This window comes from Emydura macquarii, unplaced genomic scaffold (assembly GCF_026122565.2).
Source record: "Emydura macquarii macquarii isolate MOO-44397 ecotype Brisbane River unplaced genomic scaffold, CSIRO-AGI_Emac_v2 contig_2457, whole genome shotgun sequence".
In the NCBI taxonomy this organism is placed as follows: Eukaryota; Metazoa; Chordata; order Testudines; family Chelidae; genus Emydura; species Emydura macquarii.
Genome location: NW_027132594.1, coordinates 2,256,822 through 2,282,397, shown reverse-complemented (window position 1 = coordinate 2,282,397; position 25,576 = coordinate 2,256,822). Strand labels below are relative to the sequence as shown.

The following is a 25,576-nucleotide window of genomic DNA, read 5'->3' as shown; positions in this document are numbered from 1 at the left end:
GAACAAATAAACTCATAAGTATGCTGCACAAATAATGGGAAAAAGAAATTCTGCAGATAGTCTGCTAAATTAAATTTTAAAAGGCAACTGGGGTTCAAAAGGCAATTCAAAATCCTCTTTGCACTCCGAGTCTACTAAAGAAAATTGCAAACACTTTTCATAGCCAGGGTTTCTCCTTTCCAAAGGGTGGCTCTGGCTTCTAAATCAATTCCATCTATTGCAAAAGGTTCTCAAGAACTCACTTCTCTTTCAGGGCCTGATCCAACTCCCTTTAAAAATCAATGGAGCAACACTCTTTGACTTTAATGGGAATTGAATCAGGCCATCCAGCTAGTTATTCATTCCATCTAACTTTTGCATGTTTCCTGAGTTGAGAAAATACCACAAATGAGAGGGATTAAAGAGGGAGCTCATTTATAAAGGGAATGTATGTTAACAGAGCCTTGCCTCCTCTAACAACATACCTGCCTCCTCCTTAAATCCTGTTCCATCTGGAATGCTCGTTCCACTTATTTTCTTTTACAAAGAGACAGAAACATTATCACTTCATCTCCCATTCGATCCGATTTTCCCCTCTGACGTTGTTGCTTCCATCATTCTTTCTTGTGCAGTGGTCTTAACTCCAGAGCAGAGGAAGTGGGAGAAGGCATCTTTCAAAAGATAATAGTGAAGACAACAGGCTTTTCTTCACCTGATCCTGCCACTTCTCGTCCCTCCCTCCTCTTCCATTTATTCTCTTCATTTGAAAAACACCTCGTTGGACTTTTCTCCCCCTCCATGTTATCTGTTGACCACTTGACTCTTCCTCTGTCCATCTTCCTCTCTGACTTCACCTCTTTGAGCAGTCTTCCTCACATCACAATCCACCCTCCCATCCTCCTTGATGATTTCCTTTTCTATACTGACGTCCCATCTGATCTCCTAGCTTCCTGCCTCTTTGCTTTCACCTCCTTACTTCACCTGCAACTATGGAACAACCCTCCCACTTCCTGAAATGGTTGCTCATTTGATTTTGCCTTCACCAAGCGCTGCTTCCTCTTACCTTTCCATCACTGATTTGCTTCTCACCACCACTTCACCTCCTTCAACTTTGCTCATTGGCCCTCTCTTCTTAACTCTGTCACTGTTCCTTCCATGACTTTCAAACTGTCAGCATCCAGAAGTTATCTTCTGCTCTTCCTCTCTTCCCTTTTCCCACTTCTTTCTCCACTCTCAACTCAGCTGTTGATTATCTCCATTACACACACACACTACTTGCCTTTGACTCCTTTTGCTTTCTATCACAAGGTCCGTCCAACCAATCCCCAGTCTTGGCGCATTCCCAACATCCATTTTCTACACTCTTCTTTTTGTGATTCTGAGTGTCTCTGGCAGAAGTCTGGTGACCTTCCTTATTTTCTCCAGTACCACTTAACTCTTTCCTTCTTTAATTCTGTCATCTTCTCAGTCAAACAGCTCTACTTCTTCCTTTTCAAGTCCTACACTCACAACTCCAGCTAACTATTTACTACTTTGACTCCCTCCTCAAGCCCTCCGTCTTCCTGACCCCTACATCCTTTCTGTATAGTATCTTGCTGATTTCTTCAAAGAAAAAAAAAATCAATAAGATTTGGTGTGATCACCTTCCTCTACTTTCCCCTTTTTATTTTTACTCCTACTACTCATTATTCCTTCTTGCCTATTCTCCTCCTCCTCCTGCCCAAGTGACGCCATCAATTATTCTTGTATTTGACTGGGTACATGTTTCTTCAGGGTGGGATGCAAAGATAAAATTTCTGGACACCATGAATGACTGCTTCTTGGAACAGCTAATCCTGGTACCCACAAAGAGAGAGGCAATTCTTGATTTAGTCCTACACAGAATCTGGTCCTTGAGGTGAATATAGCTGAACTGCTCAGTAATAGCACCCATAATGTAATTAAATTTAACATCCTTGTAGGGCGGGACCCTAAGAAACCACACCACAGTAGCATTTAACTTTAAAAAGGGAAACTACACTAGTTTAACTAAACTAGTTAAATGGAAATTAAAAGGAACAGTCACAAGAATGAATGCCTGTAAGTTTCGTGGAAACTATTTTAATACACCATAGTAGAGGATCAAACTAAATGTAAACCCATAATAAAAATACCCACTAAGGGGGACAGAAACCATAGCTAAAGAATAAAGTAAAAGAGGAAGTTAGAGGCAAAAAGGCATCCTTTAGAATTTGACTTCCTGTTTTTAATGTGGAAAATAGAAAGGGGCATAAATGCTGGCAACTCAAGTGTACAAGTATAATGGGGCAGGGCAAAAAAGAATGTGAAGAGCAACTAGCAAAAGACACACAAACTAACAGCAACATTTTTTTAAAAGTACATCAAAAGCAGGAAGTCTGTCAATCAATCAGTGGGGCCCCTGGACGATCAAGCTGCTAAATCAGGGAAGACAAGGCCATTGCAGAGAAGCTAAATGAATTTGCATCTGTCTTCATTGCAGAGGATGTCTGGGAGATTCCCACACCTGAGCTATTCTTTTTAGGTGAAAAATCTGAAGAATTGTACCAGACTGAGGTGTCAATAAAGGAAGTTCTGGAACAAATTGATAAATTAAAAAGTAATAAGTCATTAGCACCAGATGATGTTCACCTAAGAATTCTGTAAGAACTCAAATATGAAATTGCAGAATTACCAACTGTGGTATGTAACCTATTGCTTAAATCAGCCTCTGTACCAGACAATTGAAGGATGGCTAATATAATACTGATTTTTTAAAAAAAGGCTTTCAGAAAGTCCAAGTACACTGTATTAATGGGTAGGAATAAATATTCAGTTCTCACAATGAAGAGAGGTAAATAGCAGGGTCCTTCAAGGATCTATACTGGAGCTGTGCTGTTCAACGTATTCATAAATGAACTGGAAAAGGGGGTGAACAGTGAGGTGGCAAAATTTGCAGACAGTACAAAATTATTCTAGATAGTTAAGTCCCACGCTGACTTGAAAGAGTTATAAAGGACTCTCACAAAACTTGGTGACGGCGATAAAAAGGCAGATGAAATTCAGTGTTGATAAGTGCAAAGAAATGCATAGTGGAAAACATAATCCCACCTGTACGTACAAACTGATGGGGCCTAAATTAGCTGTTAGTACTCTAGAAAGAGATCTTGGAGTCACTATGGATAGTTCTCTGAAAACATCTGCTCAGTGTGCAGCAGCAGTCAAAAAAAGCTAAGAGAATGTTGGGAATCATTAGGAAAGGGTTAGATAATAAGACAGAAAATATGATAAGGACACTATATAAATCCATAGTATGCCCATACCTTGAATACTGTGTGTAGTTCTGGTTGCCGGATCTCAAAAAAGATATATTACAATTGGAAAAAGTACAGAGAAGGGTATCAAAAATGATTAGGGATATGGAACAGCTTCTGTATCGAGAGATTAAAATGACTGGATTGTTCAGCCTAGAAGAGAGATGACTAAATGGGGATATGATATAGTCTAGAAAATCATGAATGGAGTGGAGAAAGTGAATAGGGAAATGTTGTTTACCCCTTCACATAACACAAGAACTAGGGATCACCCAATGACATTAATAGGCAGAAGATTTAAAACTAACATAAAGAAGTGCTTCTTCACGCAACCCACAGTCAACCTATGGAATTTCTTGCCAGAGCAGTGTTTCTCAGTTGGTGTTCCGTGGAACCCTGGAGTTCCACGGGAATACTGTTAAGGTTCCGCAAGAAAGTGACATTGCGCCGCCGAGAGCAGCTGTTCTCCACGCCACCGAAAAAGGGAAGATGTCCCAGTTTTTTCGGCGGAGGGTATCGAGTATGAATGTAATTTCCCCGTGGAGCCTAAAGGGTTCTGCGGGGAAATTTAATTGAGAAACGCTGACCTAGTTGTTTGTATATAATTTGCTTATTTCGACATTTTTTTTGGCCCCATATGTAAAAATACTGTTAAGAGTTTGGGGGGTTCCGCAATTATTTATCGAGTTCAAAAGGGTTCCGTGGCCAAATTTAATTGAGAAACACTGTGCCAGAGGATGTTGTAAAGGTTAACGTTATAACTGGGTTCAAAAAAGAATTAGATATGTTCATGGAGGACCCAATGCTCTAGAGTACTGATGCATGAGTAGGCCTTCTAGGCATTATGGTAACACAAATAATAATAAATGTTGTTGCCATCTCATGGTGGCCAGGGTATCGTGGCAGTGAAGGGCACAACGGTATATTTGAAACTGAACATTTTAAGTACATTTTTAATTTAAAGAAAAAGCTTGCCCTTTTCAAATCATTCTGCCTCTACGTTTTAGTTATTCCATATAATAAATATAATATGGCTAACTCAGAGCCTTGAGAATTAGATACACACAAATCTGCCCACAAATTCTCATGGTGCAAAGATGCAGATTCATAGTGAAATATTTATTCCAGTTTTTTTCATTAAGGAAATTTACGGTCATGTATCAAGATTACAATTGTTGTTGTTTTATCTAGTTTTATTATCTTGGCCTATTAACAATAATAGACTGGGAATTTCTCTGCTGTCCTAATCAGGCATATTCAAGGCTTCTGTTTTAAGAATTTGCAAACATCTGGTAAGCCACAGTCAGAAACAATGAACAAATGGATTAAAGATTTTTTAAAATTGTTAGCACTTTCTCCTTTTCAAGAAACTGTTTTTAAACTAACAGCCCAGAGTACATACAATTGTAATATTTCAAAAATGTTTGTGAATAGCTTTCTAATGAGGTCATAGCTAGTTTCTTGGACACAATAGCTCTTATGGTATTTCCTCTTCTGCTTTCTCTCTCTCTGTTTTCTATAATATCCCTTAAAGACAGAGAAACAGGCCTATATAAACTAAACATCTGAATTGCTAAGAGAGAACCAGCTTCAATCTCTAAGTTTCACAGTTGCAGTCCTATTAAATCCCTTGAGACTGGAGCTGAACATAGACACCTGAGTTGGAGATATTTGAAAATGTCACTGAAATGCAGTAAAATCTTAATGAAAACTTGCCTTACTATTAGAGGTAAATGAAGGAAAAAATCTCTAACCTCACAATTTAAGATGTTTCATTAATTTTACTGCTTTCTACAACAACCTGCACATTCTAAATTTTAATGTAATTGTATGAGACACATGCATATGCACATACATATACAAAACCTTCTAACAATCACCTCACAGCCAACAAAATCTTAGACTAAACTTTCTTTGAATTTGTCCCAGGGGGCAGCGTCATGAGCAAAGATGGGGTGATGTGATCTTGGTGGCTGAGGAGGTTGCCTTGCTCTGTAGTCTGAACTAATTGAAGCTCTTTTAAAACTTGGAGTGATCATCTATAGAAGATTCCAGAATTGTCATCTGTCTTTGTGTCACTCTGCAGCCTAGAATGTCTGAGTCAATGTGAAGTGATGGAAACAGCTACAAGTATGGTTGAGAGCTTTTTTGTTGTGATATCAGAGATAACTCAGTGAATTACCACCATTACTGTACAGCAAAGTTGCATGCAACAGTTTCATTGGCTGGATGAGGGAGAGACTGCAGATTGTGGATTACTTGGCCCAAATGCCACACCCATAGGACAGCAAAGGCTTTCATCTACCAATGCATTCTTCTGGCAAGTTGTAGATAGAAGACTACGTGCGTGCGTGCATGCGTGCGTGTGTGTGTGTGTCGCTATCTGTCCAGAAAGGGTGAGGAATCCAGAAGGACCCCAAGGCCGGGGACCAGTTTGACGAGCTAAAGTCCCAATTTTTAAAAACTTTAAAATGTTGATAATATAGTTTCTTTGTAACATATATGGCATATACAGAATGCATGGTAATGTGAAATGGCACAGTGGTTTCATTAATATGACTTTGGGATCACACCATTATGCATGAGTTAGTGGGTCATTTCAGTTGATTACCATTGAGATCTTTGTATTACACCATACAATCAGATATATTTGTTTGACATTTGTTTTACAGAAAAAAATATATTTTAGCAAAGCTTTTAGAAGTTTTTGGTTAATTCGTGTTTTTATATCCATCCACCTGTAAACTTAGGCTGCAGTAATACTGGGAAACTAACTGTGGGCAGGCCTCTGAGAGAAAGGAAGGTTACTGCTCATAAATTTTAGAAACTTCTAAATGGTATCTAAAATAAAAAAGGGTTATGGATCTGGTATTGCGATTTAAGTCCAATCTCAAGAGATTAAAAATCATGAGTTAGACCCTTAAAAATCATGTTTTTAGTCTATTTTTAACTTCTCTATTCCTCTGCCAGTGTGTTATAATTTCAAACACAAATGCATGCCTCTCCCCGGCTGCTCAGATTGAGACTTCTCTCAACTTTTCTTCACCCCTAAGATAGGAAAACTGCCATCCATTTCTTACCACTGTCTTCACCCAGCAACAACACTACTCTGCTTTCTGCTGCCCTATGACTTCTCTACCTTAGACCCAGCAACACCACTTCCCCATTTCCTCCCGACCCTCCTGCTGCCCCAGAACGCTTTCTCTGCTGTAGGTCTAGACATGAAGGTAGGGCTCAGTGTCAGGGCATCAGGTCTGTGTCCTAAGCCCTGAGGCTCTCGCAGAGAACTCTGTCCATGTACCCAGCCCTGAAAATGGTGGGATCAGACGAGCTTCTTGAGTCATTGCAACTGCTCCTCCTGCGGGCGCTACAATCTTGTTATACATGATCAGTTTGTGAGAATTGGTGACACTATGTGCCTGGCTGCTGAGAAAGACACCGCTTGCTTGCTACGCCCCTCTCCCCAGTTGGGGGAACTGCCATTCTGTCCTCTCTATCTCCCACTCCATCACTATCCTTTGACCTCTCAGCCTCCATGCAATCCCTAAATCTGGCTTCTGCTCCCCATCACTCTCCCAACCTACCTTTCACAGAGTCCCTGATGCTCCTCGCAGACCCTGTGTCCTGTCCAGCCCTGGACCATAGAGTGGCAGCAACTTTGGCTGTGGGCATGGCGTCAATCTCATTGAAAACAGTGGGAGGTGGCAGCCAACTTTATTAAGGGCAGACTCACTTCCGCATGTAGCTAGACTGCAGGGAAACAGCAGCCAGCTTGTTGACATTAATATGAGATGGAGGCCATTTTGAATACAGGAAAACTTGTGTTGGCAGCCTTTCATCATGTTTTCATAAGCAGATTTGTGATAAAATCACAAGAGTTGGCAGTAGTCATAATTTGTTAGACTAGAAAGAACTGATCAACACCATTGTAGAAGGATATGTAAATGTAATTTCAGTCAATATTCAAATTATAAAGGTGCAGAATTTTGTTTATAAATATCTAGCTGCCCTGGAAATATTTTTGAATAGTATTTAACTGTCTTCCCATTGAAGAAACAGATCTTGAAATATTTTATGTATTTGAAAGATTACAAACTCTAGGGGAAAATACTTTAACTGCTTTGGAAAAAATACAAAGCTTTGTTTTGGTTTGTTTTAAAGGGCATTTTTTTTCTGACTGTCTTTGTGTCACTAGCAGCTTGAGTTTAACCTTCAGAATGGGCTGCAAGGCTCATCTTTTCTCCCTCTCCTGTAATGAGTTGGGTGATGGATAGCAGTGGTGTTGGACTCTAGTGGGGATTCCATTGGGTGTAAGGTTAAATTAAATGTTGATGCTGGTTTATTTGGTCTTTGGGTAATTGTTGAGCCTAAATATATGTTTATTTTTTTAAAAAGATGGTCAAGAGCTTTGAAACTTTTGAATGGGTGCTCTTTCATTGTAAAGTAATAAAAATAAGAATAAATGGGTAGCCGTATGTGGAATTTACATTTTACAATTACTTTCAGATGTTAATTTACTTGTTTCAGCACAGCATTCGGCCAAGGATGTTTTTTGATACTTTTGCTAGGGGCAGATATTCTTATGAAGAAGAATTCTTCTTTGATTGTGTTTTATAAAATTATTTAAAATTACTAAATCCACTTTTTTTTTTTTCTTCTGTCAGAAGTGAAGCCAGCTTGCATATTTAACAGCGTGGAGTATTATGATGGAGACATGTTTCGAATGGATGCCTGTCGTTTCTGTCGATGTCAAGGTGGTGTCTCGATTTGTTTCTCGGCCCAGTGTGGCGAGCTGCACTGTGACAGGTACTACGTGCCGGAAGGAGAGTGCTGTCCAGTCTGTGAAGGTAATTTCTTTCCTAATTATATTCACTTATTACAGCTGCTTGTTTTTATTTGTCTTTTAAGTGGTGATGAGCGCTCAGAGCCAGCATTGTTACTTTTTTTTTTCTTGGTCTTCTAAAGTCTTGGCAACATAAAGATGGTGGTTTTGTGTGCAAATTATCATCTACAGTTGCTGGCTATTGTGTTTGGTGCTGATGCTGTGCCCTACCTGCAGAGGGCTGCCATTGTTTCCACTCCATCTGTAGCTATCTCATGCAGGGTACAGGCACAAACATAATAATTGAAAATCCCCTAATTCCTCTTGAAGGCCTTATATCTCAGAGGCTGCTCCTCAGTTCTGTATCCACACAGGTAGATGACTGCTGTGTTGCAGAAGTCTCCCATCAATTAACATCCTGCCACAAAATCCCCAGACTTCCTTCTACCTTCCATCATGCATAATGTGGATTTTTCTGCTTTGCATTTATGGCAATTTATTTCCAAAATGTGAAGGCATATAAAAGGCTTGTGGCACCAATCTAACCCAGTCTGAGACTGGGTTGTGTTCTCTCTCTCCGCTTTTGACAGCCTTCTTCTCTGCGTGCCTGGCAGCTGTGATCTCCGTCTCTCTGGGGTTACAGTCTCATTAGCTTAAAAGGTATTATACAGGAAGTCTGCCATTGATCTCCTGCTTGCATCAAGATTTGGGCAAGAAATTGTTTGATGCATCCTTTGCCAGACACCTCTCCAAGGGAAGCTACCACCCTTAAGTGGCTGAAGCTGCCAAAACTTGACTTTGTTGGGGTCAGTAAGCAGAGCTCTTTGCAATATTGGGTAGAGAGGATTTTGCTCCAACCTTGTTTCTTTTCCCTTATGCTTTTAGACAAGTTGATCCAAATGAGTTCCACATTGCCTAACTTGTGCAGCTGCTCCTTAGCTAACGTGTTCAGTGTATTCCATATATATTGGTTTGGTTCTGTAAAGGCCCTTAGGATTTGGGTCTTGTGTTTCTTTCAGACCGCTTCTGAGCAAGTGAGATAAGCCAGGATGCTCAGTTTCACAGTGTCCAGATTTGTACATGTGGAGGTTGGAGACAAAGCATCCTCAATTGAGGGCTTTCAACAAGGAGATGGCTTTCTCTCTTTGATATGACAAAACTCATGTTTATTGACCATCAGAGCATGCTGTGAGACTCCTTAGTTTGTCCATCTCTGATTGGTGAGTTTGTTTTGGTTTGTTTGAGTTGTTTTCTTCAGGGTTGTAGGATGTGAACATATATTGTCATTGTCTTTTGTGACATGTTCTTGTTTTGTAATTTATTAATACACATGCGTAAAAATAAGAGTCGAGATCTGGGTTCTATTCCCAGCTCTGCTGCAGAATTATTGTGTGATATTGACAAGTCCCTTAAACTTCTGTGCCTCGAATTTTCCTTCTGTAAATAGGGATTTTTCTCTGTTTCCTATTTCACAATAGAGGTGTAAGGATAAATTCAGGAAAATTTCTAATGTACATTAAGATCTTTAGCAGAAAGGGGCTATAAATGTTAAATATTGCTGCTGCAGTTACTTAGGTAGAAATACTTAGCTGACCACAGGCTTTCCAGGTACTTAGAGATATAGTCGCAGTATGTGATTAGAGCCTGGAGAGCACTAAAAATGGCATGTGACAATTATACTCTTTCAGTGTTAACTCTGGATCCAATCCTATAACCATTGATCACCTGGGTGTGTGTGTTTCTTACTCACATAAGTAGTTCCCTTAAGTGGATGGCTTTTTTGCTTCAATGGCACTGCTTGTAAGTATAAAGTTTCCAGGATCAGACCTTATAAGCATAATTATGTAAATAGAAATTAACCTTTTGATTAATTAACCATATTTGATTAATGATGTGGAAACTTCTCTTTCTAGACATTGCATGCTATGCTGATCATTGTTGTATTTAAATAACTCACATGGGGCAACTTTTCTGTCCTAGTTACACTACAAAGAAGTTGGCCCATGATCTCTCATATTTACTGAAAAGTCAGTACAACACTATTTGTCAGCAAGTTATTCTGGCAAATGGTTAAGTACTATGTTAGGCTGCTTTCTGAAAAATCAGCTTTACCCTTCCTCATCTGAGACACTGTGAATGGGACTGCCAAGTGAATTAGTTTTTAATTCCCTCTTAGATGTTGGGAGTTAGGATATTGGAGATTTCAAATGGAATTTGCTTGTCTTGGCTGGTTCCTGGTAGACAGGATACAATGGATAATGATTAGACAGTTGTCAGCAGAACCCCTTCTCTCAGGTCTGGTTTTTAGTCTCAGCTCTTTTTTTAATTTGGGCTTGTCTATACAGTGTCAGTCTCTTGCTCCATTTGCCTGGTCGTCTGACATTGGTCTGGCTTGCTTCTCATGTACCTGCTTCATGTCAGGGAAGTCTGATCTCTGGCTTTTCAGTAACTGGCAAACAAAATACTGGTTCCTTTCTTCTGTTAAGTCCCTTTTGACTCAGTTGTGTCCTTTTGGGATAGGCAGACGTTGGTTGTCAGGAAGGGATTACAATTTTACTACTTCCCTTGGTGTGATGGGGCACGCTGTGCTCCCCTCGTCTTTGCTCTCATACAGCCCACTCAGAGACCTTCGTTTTATAGATAACACTGTGTAGTTTATTTACAGTGCTTCACCCCACCACCTTTTACATGCTCATGCAGCCATACTATTTACAGAGTCATTCAGTTTAACTACCCTTTCTCTCCAGGTGGTGGAGGTGAGAAAAGGTCTCTCCACACAGAGAGCTCCCTTTATCTGGCCCATATAGTCTTTCTCTCTCTTTTACTTTGCCCCCACTATGCATTTCCTTCCTGTTCTCTTTTATCCAGTCGCCTTGTTAATAGGCTAATTAGTTCATAAATTACCCGGCCCCAATCTGATCTGGTAATCAGGAACTCCTCTCCTTAATCAGTCTCTCCCTGGGACCCTAACTGTTTAAACAGTGACCAGAGTGCTGGTTCAGTTGCTGATTTCCCTCATTCTTTTGCAAGTGGGTATAAAAAGGGAGGAAAACCTCTTATGACCCCTATCTTAGTAAATCAAATTCTGTCCAAATGATACACATCAAAGTTAGGTATCTGTTGCTTGTATGATAACATTTTTCTTTTTCAATTTCCAAAGTGTATGTTTAACAGAAACTAAAAAGAAAACATGTAAAGACTCACTTCCCCAATATTTTCTTTTTTGTTCGCGTGCCTTATTTCATCCGTTTGCATTTTCCTTGTGATTGGCCTTCAGTTTCTTGATGGATTATCCAGCTCTTTTCCTTTACTTTCAAGCTCAGAATAATGGTGTGGGCACATACCACTCTTGCAGAAGCTGCAAAAAGATTTCTGCCTCCTAATTCCTCCCAAATCTCTGTGGAAGCAAGGAGGAGTGTGGCCATTGTTACATCCCTTCAAGGAATGTACCACACTGTCCCTGAGTGTGCTGGGGTTGCTCTGTGGTTCCATGGCAATATGCATCTCTAAATGCTCACTGAAAGAACAGTTTCTCCACTTCTCTGTGTGCAGGTTCTATGTTGTAAAAGACTAGTACATGTGATGTGTGTGTAGGAGGCCTCTTGGGCTCTCCTTCTGCATTTGTGTATAGGCTAGTCACAATCCACCCCATAAAGCTTAGTGGGCAGAGAGATCTCCTTATTCTTTTCCAATGAGCATGGCTTGTCTCGGTTTGGGGCAAGATAATTAAATAATTACATAAAACCCCTGTAAGTTTAAAGACTATTAAGCTTGCAAAGACGAGAGCTCAAACGTTAAGAATTACCAGAATTAAGCCAGTCTGTGCTGCCTTTATTTTGCCCCCTTGTGTTTGTTTTTTTATAATGTTGGCCATCACTGTATAAGAAGTTCATGGAAGAATCAAGTATAGAGTTTAGCAGTCCTGAGTTTTCAGTCCAGTGCTTCAACCAAAAGAGAACATCCTTATTTCTTTTAAATAATTCTGCCTATTCACCATCTTGTGCACTGAATGAAACAAATGTCCTTTAGAAAAAAATACTGTGTAATCATGTGACTCAGAGTTGTCTCCAGTTGTATCACAATGAATATCCAGGCAAGGGGGAAGAATTCTGAAGTGCAGTAACTTTTGAGTGCTTGACTTTGCAACATTAATGTTCTTTCAGCGTATGGCTTTTAGTGTAATTTCCTAGATTTTGGGGAAAAAAAAGAAAAAAGGGAGAAAAATCCATCATGTGGGACCATATTGATCTCCCAGGTAGGTCAGCAATGTTTGTTTTTTTGCACAGAACCTTTAGTTGCACAGCACATATCTCTACTAATTGAGCTACAGGAATAAGTGATAGGAGTAGTAAACTGTTATTCTTGGTGTGAACTCGCCACGAGAGGGAGATGGGACACTTACTTTTATCAGTGGTGTATACAAGTATTTGCTAGAGAATGATGGAATGGTAAGTCAGGATTTGTAGATTCTTTGTATGCTCTAGTGGTTATAGATGGCACAGGCAAGCACGTTCATTCTGCAAGGCCGTGTGACTATAAGTGAGACTTGGGAGTACCACATTAGAGAGAAGTTTCTATTTTGGCTGTGCCAGAAGTGAACCCTCAACCTCTTACTTAGAACATATGTAAAATGTGTGGAATGATACTGAACTGTCACCTAATTTAGGGGTTCAGTAATAAGGGATATGAAGTGCACAGAATTATTAATACTAGTAAGTGGAATACTTGAGACTAGAACTCGTGGTCTCCTGGTTCCCAAACCAGCTCCCTTCCCAAAGGGCTGGTTGCTGTTACTCTAGAACAGTGGTTCCCGATCTTTTCGGCTTGAGGGCCACAGTTATCATTTTTACGGCCCTTCAGGGCCACCAGCTTCTGCCGGCAGCCCCTCTCCCCCATCCCCACTGCAGGCAGATGGAAGGAGTCCTCACTGGTCTCCCGTCCTCCTGGCTGCAGCAGTAAAATCACACACACACATCCTGTAACCCCATGCACTTCACCTGGGTCCCTAGGCAGTGGCTCCTTTTTGTAGCCAGGGGAACAGGAGATCCGTGCTACCCTCCCTCTGGCTCCAGCATGGCCCTCAGTGCCTAGGGACCCAGGTGTAGTGCTTTGGGGTGCTCCCTGCTACAGTGCTGATCTCCCTTCCCCTTGGCTGCAGCAAGGAGCCTGCACCCGTCTCGTAGCCCCACAGCAACGTGCTCTGCCTGGGTCCTTAGGCAGCAACTCCCTTCTGCAGCCAGTGGGAGGGGAACAGTGGGCCACTTTGAAAGACTGCGGGCCACGGGTTGGGATCCACTGCTCTAGAATCTATCTAGAACTCAAGGGGCTGTGGAGCATCTTCAGTGCAGATGGAAGGTCAGTAGGGATGTGGCATATTCTCATCATAGATAAAATGTCAATTGGGCCCCTGTGCATGCCCAGAGAAGAACCAGTATTCAGAGATTTTAACAGCAAGCATGTAAAAAGTTCTACTTGTGCAAATGGTTATTTTCAGATTTATAACTTAATCAAATCCAGGTGGATTTTCATGGGGACGGCTGTCTGACCCCAGTGTTATCCCCTGCCAACTTTAAGGTTCCTGTTCCAAACAATGGAAGCACTAGAGCTCTTCAAAGGATGAGTGGGAGAATTTTTTGACGCTAGCAAGATTCCCTATTTTTCTTTAGCCCCGGTTTTGGAAAGGGCTTAACCATTTTCACTGAAACGTAAAGAGGGGGAGCAATCACAAACCAATGATGACATTTTTTTCCGTCCAAACGGTTGCAGTTTGGCAAAGTTATGGGCAACTGAAAACATAATGAGAAGTAGGCATTGCTACCAGCTTTAATGAAAACAGGGTGCAAGTCTTCTGAATGCAGCTGTTGGTATCTTTTCAAGGGCAGCCAATGAAACTTCAAGAAATCTCTCTCATTATTGGTGGTGTCACTGATTTCAACTCCTTTGATCTTGGGGATAAGACTGTTTTCTCTACTAGTTCTTGAAGCACAACCATGGGCTGGAATTCAACCTATGGGTAGAAGAAAGTTTATTTCTGCACATATTTGGGATTTGCTCCTGTTGTAGTACTAGTGTTAAATATTAAGATGTTGGCTCTATCTCTAATATAATGCTAGTTTGAGTTATTGCTTGTTTTGTAATCTAGAATTCCTGTTCACTTTCAGATATTTTCTATGTGATTCTCATGTATGTCTTTGTTCAATGTGAAAAATTGTCAGAGAGATATATACTTTTCTTTTTTGTGTTTGTGGACAAAATATATCCACATCATTGCTAATATGGATGCGTTTAGTATGTTTCTGAAGATCAAAACATACTTTTCTTCCTAATCGTGGGAAAGTGTATGTAGAATAGCATTATTCATTTGCATGGAAGTTGAAGAGAAATCTCAAATATCAAGACGTATATTCCCAAACATAAGCATGATGATTACAATAACATTCCCTGAGGCACGTGAATCTCATTTTTGTTAATAACAAGGAAGCAGGTCCTGGAGTTTTGAATTCCAAGAGATGAAACTATGTTGTTCAGAGTAATGCAAATAACTCTTAAAGCTTTGAACTTGACCTGAAAGGGTAGTGTAATGTCATTTTGGCATGAATATCTCTGTATTATGCAAAATTGGGGGGAAAAAAGATTTTTCTACAAAAGCCACAAAGCACACAAGCTAATGTAAATGCCAAATCCCAAAAGTGTAGGGGAGGCTTACTTTATGTCCTAAGGTCACCGGCTGTTAATGACTACGTAACCAGATGACTTGTAGAGTGAACATGTCTCACCAGTGTAAATACCTGGCCTTTCAACAGTTAGGAAACAAAATGCAGTCTGTTCACTACTTGTGCACTTATAATAATATACAAAAGTACAACGAGTATAGAGAGTAAGTTCCTGAAGTATAAAATCTAAGTTTGCATGTTGTATATATTTGTTCTACATTCAGTTTAATGTTAAAGGTCACACTGTCTTGAAATATAACAGATTTGATAGCAATCCTACATAATCTATAAATTAGAACAATTGGAAAATGGAAGTCTTTTAATGAGGTTTTTAATATTATAGCATTCATTTGGTATTGTCCACCTTACTGTAGTTAAGGGTGCAAAATACTTTGTTATTATCCTGTTTTCTCTTCCTCATAGTTTACAAACAAACAAATCAGTTTTCTTTTCAGATGAAGCTGTCTGAATTGGTTATCTTTGAAAGTTGGGGCAAAAATCCCTACACCATTTTTGTATTCACAGTACATAGAGGTGCTATAGGCAAGTAAAGAGTATGGCCAATGGAATATTTCAAACAACACTAAAAATTTCCACTTCTGTATGGATTATCTGCACATACATAGATTCAAATATTGGGGTGGGGAATAGGCACTACCTAACTTTTTTCTATTTGTTTGATATCCCCCCGTCATACTGTCTGCAGAACTATATTAAGCATTCTAACATGCAATCTCCTATCACCTTTTTTTATATTATGACACCACTGTGCACTTGTACTATGTCTTCTTCACAAGTGCTCACTTTTCAACACTTGTTACTAGGTACTTGTCAGTTTTAGGCTTAACCTGAGCCTTCCTACCGGAGGCTGTATCTGCAGCACCCCTAATTGGCACCTCAGTAATTATTCTTATATTTGAATTTGAGATTTGATTTAATTTAAATTACATGAGCCATCAGGCATTGTACCTCGGCCTCTGGTGATCCCAGTGAATTCTAAGACACTTGAATCATTTATTTTTATTTTATTTATTTTATTTTTATTTTAAAATATCCATCCATATAACATTCTGGGGATGTACAAATGTTATAAAAACAATTACAATTTAAACCAGCTAACAAAAATAATAGGCACATCCCAATACCACCATCTCCAATTTGTATATGCAGCTTCACCAATGACAGTCACTAAGCAACTCATTTCTCCATTCCAGAAAAAAATGATAGACCAAACCATCTTTGCAATGTGACTCGAAGGTCATGGATTTGGTGTCTGGGGGAGGTAACGGTTTCCATAATCAAAAAGCTCTCACTGAGTAAGCCCTCCCTTCAGTCCTCTTATGATTAAACCTAAGACCGGGCACAAAAATCAAGGCAAAAAAGGTTCAATCGTGTTAGCTCATTCGAGCTAGTTTAACATGACTGGAAAAGCTTTCTTAACGAGCATTAAGTGGACTTTTCAGTTACGTTAAACTAACAAGAATGAGCTAGCACAATTGAAATCCATGTTTGTTGTCTGTCAAGATAGGGCCTAAACTGGATCTCACCTTCCATGGTATTGCATGGGAGAGAGGTGGTCTCTGAGATAACCATGATCCAACCCATTGAAAGTGTTACATATTTTAAAACCAACACCTTAAAATACACTTGGAAATGTATTGTAAGTTGTGTGAATCCTGGAGCAATTTGATTCCTGTCATAAATGCCCTATCCAATCAGGATGCCAGCTGAATTTCCAAGAGGTTTTCATATTCAGAGCATATTACAGTAGTCTAATCTAAAGATGACTAAAGCATGGATCATTGTGGAAGATCAGCCCCTGAAAGAAAAGGGGCTCAACCTTTTAGCCAAGTTTAAATGAAAAGGGAGTAACCTGAGTCTCCAGATATCCCTTCCTCCCCGCCTTTCCTGCCTGAGTAGCAGGTCACCAGGAATGTGTTGGGCTCTTTTCTGGAACGGGAAAAGGGTCTCAAGGCCAGCCTCCATAACAGTGTCATCAAATTGCACATTTATAAATACCTACCAGTTATGACATGGAGAATAAACTGTTTCTTCTTACTATATTTTATCTTGATCTAGATCCAGTATATCCAGTTAATAACCCTGCTGGCTGCTATGCTAATGGCCAGATCCAAGCACATGGAGATCGCTGGAGAGAAGATGACTGCACTTTCTGCCAGTGTATCAATGGAGACCCTCACTGTGTTGCAACAGCCTGTGGACAGAGTTGCCTGAATCCTGTTAAGGTACCTGGGGAATGCTGCCCGGTCTGTGAAGGTAAGATGTACTATTATTCAAGTGCTGGTCCGTATGTGAATTTTAGACGTGGGTGCACATGTGTGCCATGCGCTGGAGCTGGAACTGTTTGTAGTAATCTCCATTGACCCACGTACCATGCGTGGTTCACGTGGTTGCGTCCAAGGTCTTATGAGGCGGTGGGGTTTGACGCCCTCTTAAAATTATCTAATGAAGACTAACTCTTATCATTTCAAATCATAATTGTGATAAGGTGAGTTAGCTAATGCTGACCATTACTAACTCGTTGTTGTAGCTCAGGACAAATTCTGTTAGACACTTGTGTTAGCTACTGGTCCCAGCATTGTTTAATCACAACTAACTGACACAGTGCTGAAGGCAATTTTGTCCCAGTCTATAGTAACAAGTCAGTCATGGTCAGCCTTGTGTCCGTTAACTTGACTCTTTTTAAAAGCTATAACACATTTGCTGATGACAATAAGCCACAGATATCAACCAGCAGATACCTTCTGGTGTTTCTGCTCGTCACATGACCTTTCCTTGTGCTTTTTCACATCAGCACCAATTAGTCACAATTTAAAATCATGCTGGACAACGTGATTAGAGATTGCACATACCTCTTGTTTAAATAAGACTCAAAACAATTTTATGTGAGTTGTTGACACATTCTTTTAAAAAGGTGAGTTTTTATGACATCTGGGAGATTCATAGTAATTTACCTAATGCAATCAGCTCTGATGTGTAACTGTTCAGCTTTAATATAATAAAAATGTGCATAACTCAGATGAAAATATACGTGAACGTATCTTGTCAAGAAATGTTTACTAAAACATAAATTGGAAAAATATGTAGAAAAATATATCTTAAACAGCAGAAAGTTCAAAGTTATTGTTTCATATGTGGAAATGGTTGCAGAGATGCATTTTTTCGCCCTGACCCTGCAAATACTTAAGCAGATGGTTAACATTATATTGTGAGTGATCACATTCATTCCAATGGGACTATTCATAAACTAGCATTTTCAAAGGAGCGTAAGGGAGTTGGGCACCCAATTCCATTGTCTTTTGGAGGTTGAGGATTTTGCATTTTATTGGCAATATTTATAGTGTGTATGCTGAGGTGGTTGAAGGATATACAATATTCAGCTGAGTTGGGCTCACTCAAAACTAAAATACGTTTGTGATGGCAGGAAAAAGTTCACAAAATTTTGAAGACACTTTCATTCCACTGGTTTTCAAAACTGACTGGTATTTTACTTTCCACATTTTTAACAGCATATTGGATCCTTTTTTCACTTACAATAAAAATATATTTGAAAGACTAAAAACTTGTGTTTTTTCAAAAAAACTAATCATTTGATTAAGGCAGCCAATTAAAATTGACAGTGAAAAAGATAAACAAATACAAATAAAACACAATGAACATTCAACAAAAATGGTAAAAGAAAAAAGCTTAGGTTGAAAATAAGAAAATGGAAATGCTGCCAAAAATTGAATGAAAACTTTTTCCAACAAAAAAAACCTGCATTAATTATCTATATAGACTAGACTTTCCTTTTGGAAAATTAATGTATAAATTGTGGGTTTCGTTTGTTTATTATTTAATTGCTGTGCATGCATATTTATAAAAATACATTATTTCATGAATAAAATGTGTGTGTTAAATTGATGTTCCTCACATTGAGCTCCCTCTGGTTTGCCTTTGTTATCTCAAACACTTACATTTTAAGAATTCATTGAGGGCTAGATACAAATCTCATTAAAGTCAATGGGAGTCTTTCCATTGACTTCAATTATGAATCAGGCCCTAAATAACAAATGAAGCTTTAAAAGTTTCCTCAAAAATATTCTGTATTTATGAATTGGATCCAATGTTTCCAACAGCTGTCTGGTCTCCAATAAGAATGCATTGTGCAAACCTGAGAGATTCAGTTGCATACTAGTCTTATGAAACTAGTAAAGGAACATACTAAGCATGATCTTGGTATTTACTATAATCAGTGCCTTATGCTTTTCTGTAATGGATGTGGAATTACCCCTCAATGTGTGGTCCTGTGGAAAACTGAATTTCTGCTCAACCTGGCAATATACTGGGCATGAGAAATGAATCACACTAATTAAACAAGAGCTCTTTACAAATGCAACATCTTATGATGCTGGAACTGCTAGGTCCTTCTCCCATCTACCCTCTCCGCACTAAGAGGAAAGGAGAAGAAATTAAATGTTCTGACTCCTAAATAAGTCATGAAACAGGGGAAGCAGAGGAAACATTTGTATGAAATTTCAACATTATTCTTTCTCTCTGTTTTATATATTATAAAATTAAGAAAATATCTGAAATTGAAGTAAACAATGGGGTTCAAAACATGGACTGTTACCCTAAAGATAAGAGATTCCTCAAATAAATTGTATCTATCTTCTGATTTCCTGGATCCATTTTTGAATAAACATTTATACTCAAGCCAGAATGGGAATGAGCTGGCTTTTACTTTCCATGGATTTTATTTTTTTACAGTCTCAGCTGCTAGCTTTCATTTCCTCATAGAAATATATCTGTTTTACATAATTGGCTGAGTTTTTAAATTAGCTCCAAGGCAAATACCTGCCCAGAACAGCATTTTATAATCAGCAGGCACTGAAGCAAAAAGTATAAACATATGCTGACTTGCAAATCTGGGAAAATTGGAGATTTCTGTATTGTCAGTTCATTTTAGATCACAGTTGCTCATCTTGAATAATATGAAGTAGAAGTATGTGGTTAGAGCATATGAATTCTATAAACAGATTATTGGATGTCCAGTTGGATAAGACTAGAAACCATGAGAATCAGTTTCCTATGTTTTTTTTTTAATTGGGAAAAACAAGATCCTTTCTCTTGCGCATTTAGAGTAAAAAAAGGGGAACTGGATAGATAAGGGGGTTGATAATAGGATATTAGAACCTTACTTCGAGTGGTCTCAGCATATTTCCACTTGGGTTTGGCAACTCCTGGTGTTGAGCTGTGGAATTTTCTGAAGAGCATTGTCCATTGGGGTCATTTGCCCCCGCACCCCCTTGCTTTCCCCTCACAGAGGATTTTGAGGGTAAAAAAGGAACAGTGTCCCCAACTGCTACTCTGTTCCTTCTTAATTGCAAAAGGGGTTCATTCACTACTCACCTTTCCCATTTTTTCAGAATCTCAGATCAAGAATCCAAAATCAGAGAAGGTACTAAGGGGTAGTTTGGACACTCTGCCTTTTATTATCATCATCTTTCAGTACTTACATCATGGGGAAGTTTGGGGCTTTTTTTAAACATAAAGCCGTCACAACATAAAGATCTTTAAGCTTAAAAAGGGAAAAGCTACTGTCTAAAAGTTATCCCTGTGAGTTTCCAATAAATCCTGACCATGAACTAACTGATTCTGTGGGTTTGGGTAGTCAGGAGTTTTATTAAATCTTCCACAGAATTCCTGCATTTTAGGTGCTCAGATGCATTTGTTCTCCTTTGACTCTAGTTACAATTTTTGTAGTGCCTAAAAGGGCTCTCTTCTGGAGGTCATTGATTGTGATGTCTTGCACTCCTAACATGTTCCTGAGCTCCTGATTCGGACACGTAGGGATCTTTAAAATGCTCCATAAATCACAGGGAATTGTCATTATTCTTGTTTTCTATAGTCATTCCACTTTGTGGCATAGTTCTGCATACTTTACTGTCTTCTCTTATGTCTTTTTATGTTTCTGAGGGGTAGCCATGTTAGTCTGTATACAGCAAAAACACGGAGAGTTCTGTATCCAGCTTCTATGGTACTTGAGGCTTAATGACAACCATTGAGTAGGAGGTGAGAATGGGTAATCAGAGCAAATTGCTTCTTGCTTCTATCCACCTACCCCATTGTTATCTATGCCCTTGGATATGTAAATGTTGCCTTCTATATGTTTCCTATTTGCTGTATCATTTGTACCAACTGCATCTGAAGAAGTGAGCTGAGGCTCACGAAAGCTTATGCCTACTGAAATTAAATTCGTTAGTCTTTAAAGTGATACAGAACTCTCGTTTTTTGGGGTTTTTTTTTATGTTTCTGTTAGCCACTATGGCAGCATTAGTAAATGTAGTCTTGTTTGTCTTCTTTTCTACAACAGTTATGTCCAACCTGTTTGCTTGCCCTGTTCAATCTACGACAGTTGCGAGATCCCATAAAATCATAGTCTCTTCATTCTTTATAGTGCTTTCAATTTGGTGGTTGTAATAATGCATGGTTCATTTATGTCTGCACTTGATGCAGAGGCTCCAATGCAGACTCTTGGCAACCTTATTGTTTCTGTTCAGATATGCTCTCCAAGCCAGGCTTCTGCAGGTACTTAACATATGCTCCACTGTCTATTCGGAACATATTTTGTAGTTCCAGGAGCAGTGCTATAGGTCAGTTGTGTTTCAAATGTAATTAAGCATTAAGGACTGCTCTTTTGTATTCATAATGAGGCTCTTTGTCTCTCTTTTGAGCTATTCTTCTACAAGTCATGACATTGCTAATCTTCTGTCTCTAATGGGTTTGGTGTGTTTCCATCACTGTCCGTGCATTGATTTCTGTGTAAAGCTTTCAAGTCTTTTCTCTGGCAATTTGCTTTTTTCGTTTCTTTTATACTTTCTTGGGCTGAGATGCATGCTCTGCTGTCCCTTGTTATCCCAATCAGATGATCTTTTACTTTGGCTGACCCCTCATATATCATGATGTTATATTCTTCATTGAAAATTGCTTCTCCCCAAATAGCAGACCTTTTCCTCCATGACATCATAGGATGTACAGCCTGTCTATGTCTTGATTGATACTCATTACTCTATCCATCTCCAGGAACTTTCTTGTTTGAGTGTCAAATTTTATCTTCTCCTCTTGATTCCACTTGATAACTCTGGCAGTTTACTGCACTACTGGTATCACCTGAGTGTTAGTGGCTCAGATCAAATTCTTCAAGTTGAGTTTTTTCTTTAGGGTACTTCTTATTTGCCTGTAATATTCTTTCCTCACTTCTTTGACCCTTTTATGTTATAACTGACAGTTCCCTGAGTCCAAAGTGTTAGGAGGGGCCATGCTGAGATAAATCTCGGATAATACTTCTATTAACTTGTGTGCCATCTGATTGTACCTGTTAGCCCCTCTTTACAGATGCTGGTGCACATTTAGCTAAGCCAACCCATAGCTTTATATCGTCACCAAACTTCTCTACACATGTCATCAGTCTCTATATCTCCTTTTGTGGCTGTCCGTATAATTGCAGATAATCCATTTATAACAAATGGTTAACTGGTTTTTCTCTTTGCTGATATGATAAATTGTAGTTGTATCACAGAGCAACCATGTCAGCAGCAGCATCACTAACACAAACAGCATGATAAGGATTCCCCTTGAAAAATTCCTCTCTTCTGTGTAAAGTCAAGAGTTCCAGTTAACCATCGGCTGCCGTAGAAAGGAAATGATCTTTGCACGAACCTTGTGTATTTTCAGTGTCTTGATGATACACGAATCTGGGATGCTATCATAAGCTTTTGGGTAATCTATCCACACTATCTCTATGTTTTTTTGTTTTTCTTTTGCATCTTCTGTGATCTTCCTGTTTAGCCTGAGGTGGTCTTTTTGTCCCTTTTGTGTTTAGTGTGCAGCCTTCTTGCTCAGGAGGCAGCATTGCCTTGCAAGCTAGCACCATCAGTATCTTCTTTGCCAGAAATGCTGTTGGAAGTTTCCTCATGTTGATAAACACATGATTGGACTATAATTCTTAGGATCACTACAGCCTTTTTGGTATAAGGACAGTTTTCTTTGTCATCATCCGTTCCTCAAATATCTGTTCTTCAAAGATTTATTAAATTGTTCAAGGAAACAATCATGTTGAGTTGTTAGGAATTTCAGCCAGAATCCACACACCGCATCTGGTCCGTGTGCTTTCCAATTTTTCATTCCTCTCAGTACCTCATCTATTTCTCTTTATCATATTCCTATGTATACTACTTCTGTTTGGCTTTAAATTTTTCACTCACATTTTTAATCCACTCTGCTGTCTGATTATTTTGTATATCCTCAGACCAGATTTCCTTCCAGTAGCGCTGAAATTCTTCCACATTATTTATTGGCTTTCGGTTTTTTCCTATTTTGCTTTAACGTTGATCTGATCAAAGACTCTCTTAGGATCTCTCAAGACGAGTCTGCTCTCTTGATACTGACTGCTTCATGCTGAAAATCTTTCAAACCTGTGACTCAGTGGGATCAGCTTCTGTCTACATTGTTCCTTCACAACTCTCACATCCCTTTCATTCAGCTGATATTTCATCTTCAGGGTCATTCACATCTGTTTACACTTCAAATGATTTTTCTTAAATTCATCCAATAGGCTGATATCTTGATTTAAAAGCCTTTTATTATTTTTATTTATTATTATTTATTATTGTAGTGCCTAGGACCTTCAGTCATGCGTGGACCAAGACCCCACTTGGCTAAGTGCTGTACAAACATAGAACAAAATGATAGTCCCTGCCCCAAAGACCTTACAATCTTATGTATAAGACAAGTGACAACAGATGGATACAGACAAACCGATGGGAGAAACAGTGACAACGTTGGTCAGCTTGATAGGCTATGGTGGATCATACTGACCAATACTCTCAGAATCCTCCGTGAGGGGAGGAAGAGGGTAAGTGGTTCTAGCAGACATTCCTCTCCAGAAGATTACTCAGCTCAGAGCTAGGAAACACCAATCCCACAAGTGGAAACACAACACAGGTGTCTCTGCAAAGAATAAAAATTACTGGTAAGTAACTTCTCTTTTTCCAGGCCACTTGTTTAAATCCAGCCCATGACAGTAGTGATTGAAAACCATTAGTACATTTAGTCGTTTCCTTGTAGACAAATATCTGGGGGGGGATAACCCTTGGAGGGGCATGTGGTTTTTTTGTGTTTTTTTAAGGATCAGAACTTTTCTCACAACATAAGATAAACTGGGTTTCCTGCTGGAAAGTGGCTCTCACTCCAGCCTTCATTTGTGAGGTGGCTTAGTAGTTGCTGTTTTTGCCAAAAGGTAATAAAAATAATTTTCCTTGTCTACCATTTTTGCAGTATCCCAAAATGTTCTAGGCTTTGTGTTGGAAATCATTTAGCAACACAATCTTATCATTAAAAAGGAGTTCACAGATTCCATATATTATAAGCAATTCCTGCTGTAAGGATCTATTTGTGGGATAAACCATGGGCTCATTTTGAACAGATAATCGATCGTGGCTGTGCACCTTTCCTGCACGTGCCCTTATGTCATCAATGTGGTATGGCAGTGGTTCTGTCTCTGTTTCTCTCCTGGTCTTCCATTGATCCACCCAGCCTCTAACAACTCCTGGGTTTAGGTAACTTAGTCCTCTGGCTAGATCATGAAAAGTTGGGTACCCAAAGTCCAAAATAAACACAAAGAAACAAACTTTTCTGTTGCTCCAGGCTCAGTGCTTGGCAGACTTTTCACCTCTCCTGGGCTCTAGAGAGTACCAAGAAGCCAGATGTTTCTGCACTGCTTGTGCAAACCTCAGTCAGTCTTGGGCAGCCAAACAAGGCAATCATCTCGTGTCAAGACTGCCTTCTCTTGGGCAGGCTGTGATAGGCAGCAGTCTTCCTTGGTTTCTGGCCCCCAGCCATCTTCTCTCCTGCTATGAGAGCTGAGAGTATGCTCTCCCACCCAGACAGACACCAGCAAAGCTGGGGCCTCCCCTTTTAGCTCCTCCCTCAAAGCCAAACACCTGCAGCCCATTTTCCTTTGGTCTAGCAATCTGTATTTGATTGTTATTTTCAGAGGCCATGTATTGGTAGAGGTAAGTTTCAAAAACTAGCTGTAGCCATGAAAAGCATTAAAGATTTTTTTCTCTACTATGTTATCCCTTTTGGATGGCAGAATGATTTGTAGGAGATGAAATTGACTAACAAGTCTTTTCAGTCCAATTATATTAGATTCCTGCACACTTTCAACTTATACCTGGTGCTTTTTAAAGATAAAATTGAGACAATACTGTCATTCTATATTCCTATTTTAATTATTGGTGTCTTTCAGTCAAAAAGTATTTGTTTTGACAAGTTTCACTGGTGTATTTGGCTATTATAGAGTTATCCTCATAGGGGAAAAAGAAAAAAATTTTCATTATTTATAAAGAAAAAAGTTTAGATAGTTTCTTTCATATTCTGATAACTAAAAAAGATTGTCTTAAATTCCAGATCTGAATGCAGACTAGTGTATTTGCCTTGAGAAATATGAGTTTATAGGAATAAAGTTTCAGAGATTTGTAAACCTCCATAATGAGTGCAAGTAAAATATTATTTTCTTTAACTCCCACCACATTCTTCTATTGATGCCAGCCTCGATAACCCATTTGTTCATTTCTCCCACAAACATGCCTGCGCTTTATTCTGTGTAGTACCTTGTGCATCAAATACCCTCCTTAAACTGATCCTAAAAGCCATTACCCTCTTCTCAATCAAATCCCCCCCAAAAC

At 39.2% G+C, this 25,576-nt stretch overlaps 1 protein-coding gene across 2 annotated transcripts in view; it reads left to right on the top strand.

Annotated features, from left to right (window-relative positions):
• Nucleotides 1-25,576, top strand: part of CRIM1 (cysteine rich transmembrane BMP regulator 1) — a 306,588-nt gene that overhangs the window by 169,962 nt on the left and 111,050 nt on the right. For both annotated transcript variants that reach the window (XM_067562678.1, XM_067562679.1), the window contains exons 6-7: nt 7,955-8,137; nt 16,905-17,102. In XM_067562678.1, the coding sequence (XP_067418779.1) occupies nt 7,955-8,137; nt 16,905-17,102 (381 nt within the window). The remainder of the gene's footprint in view (nt 1-7,954; nt 8,138-16,904; nt 17,103-25,576) is intronic.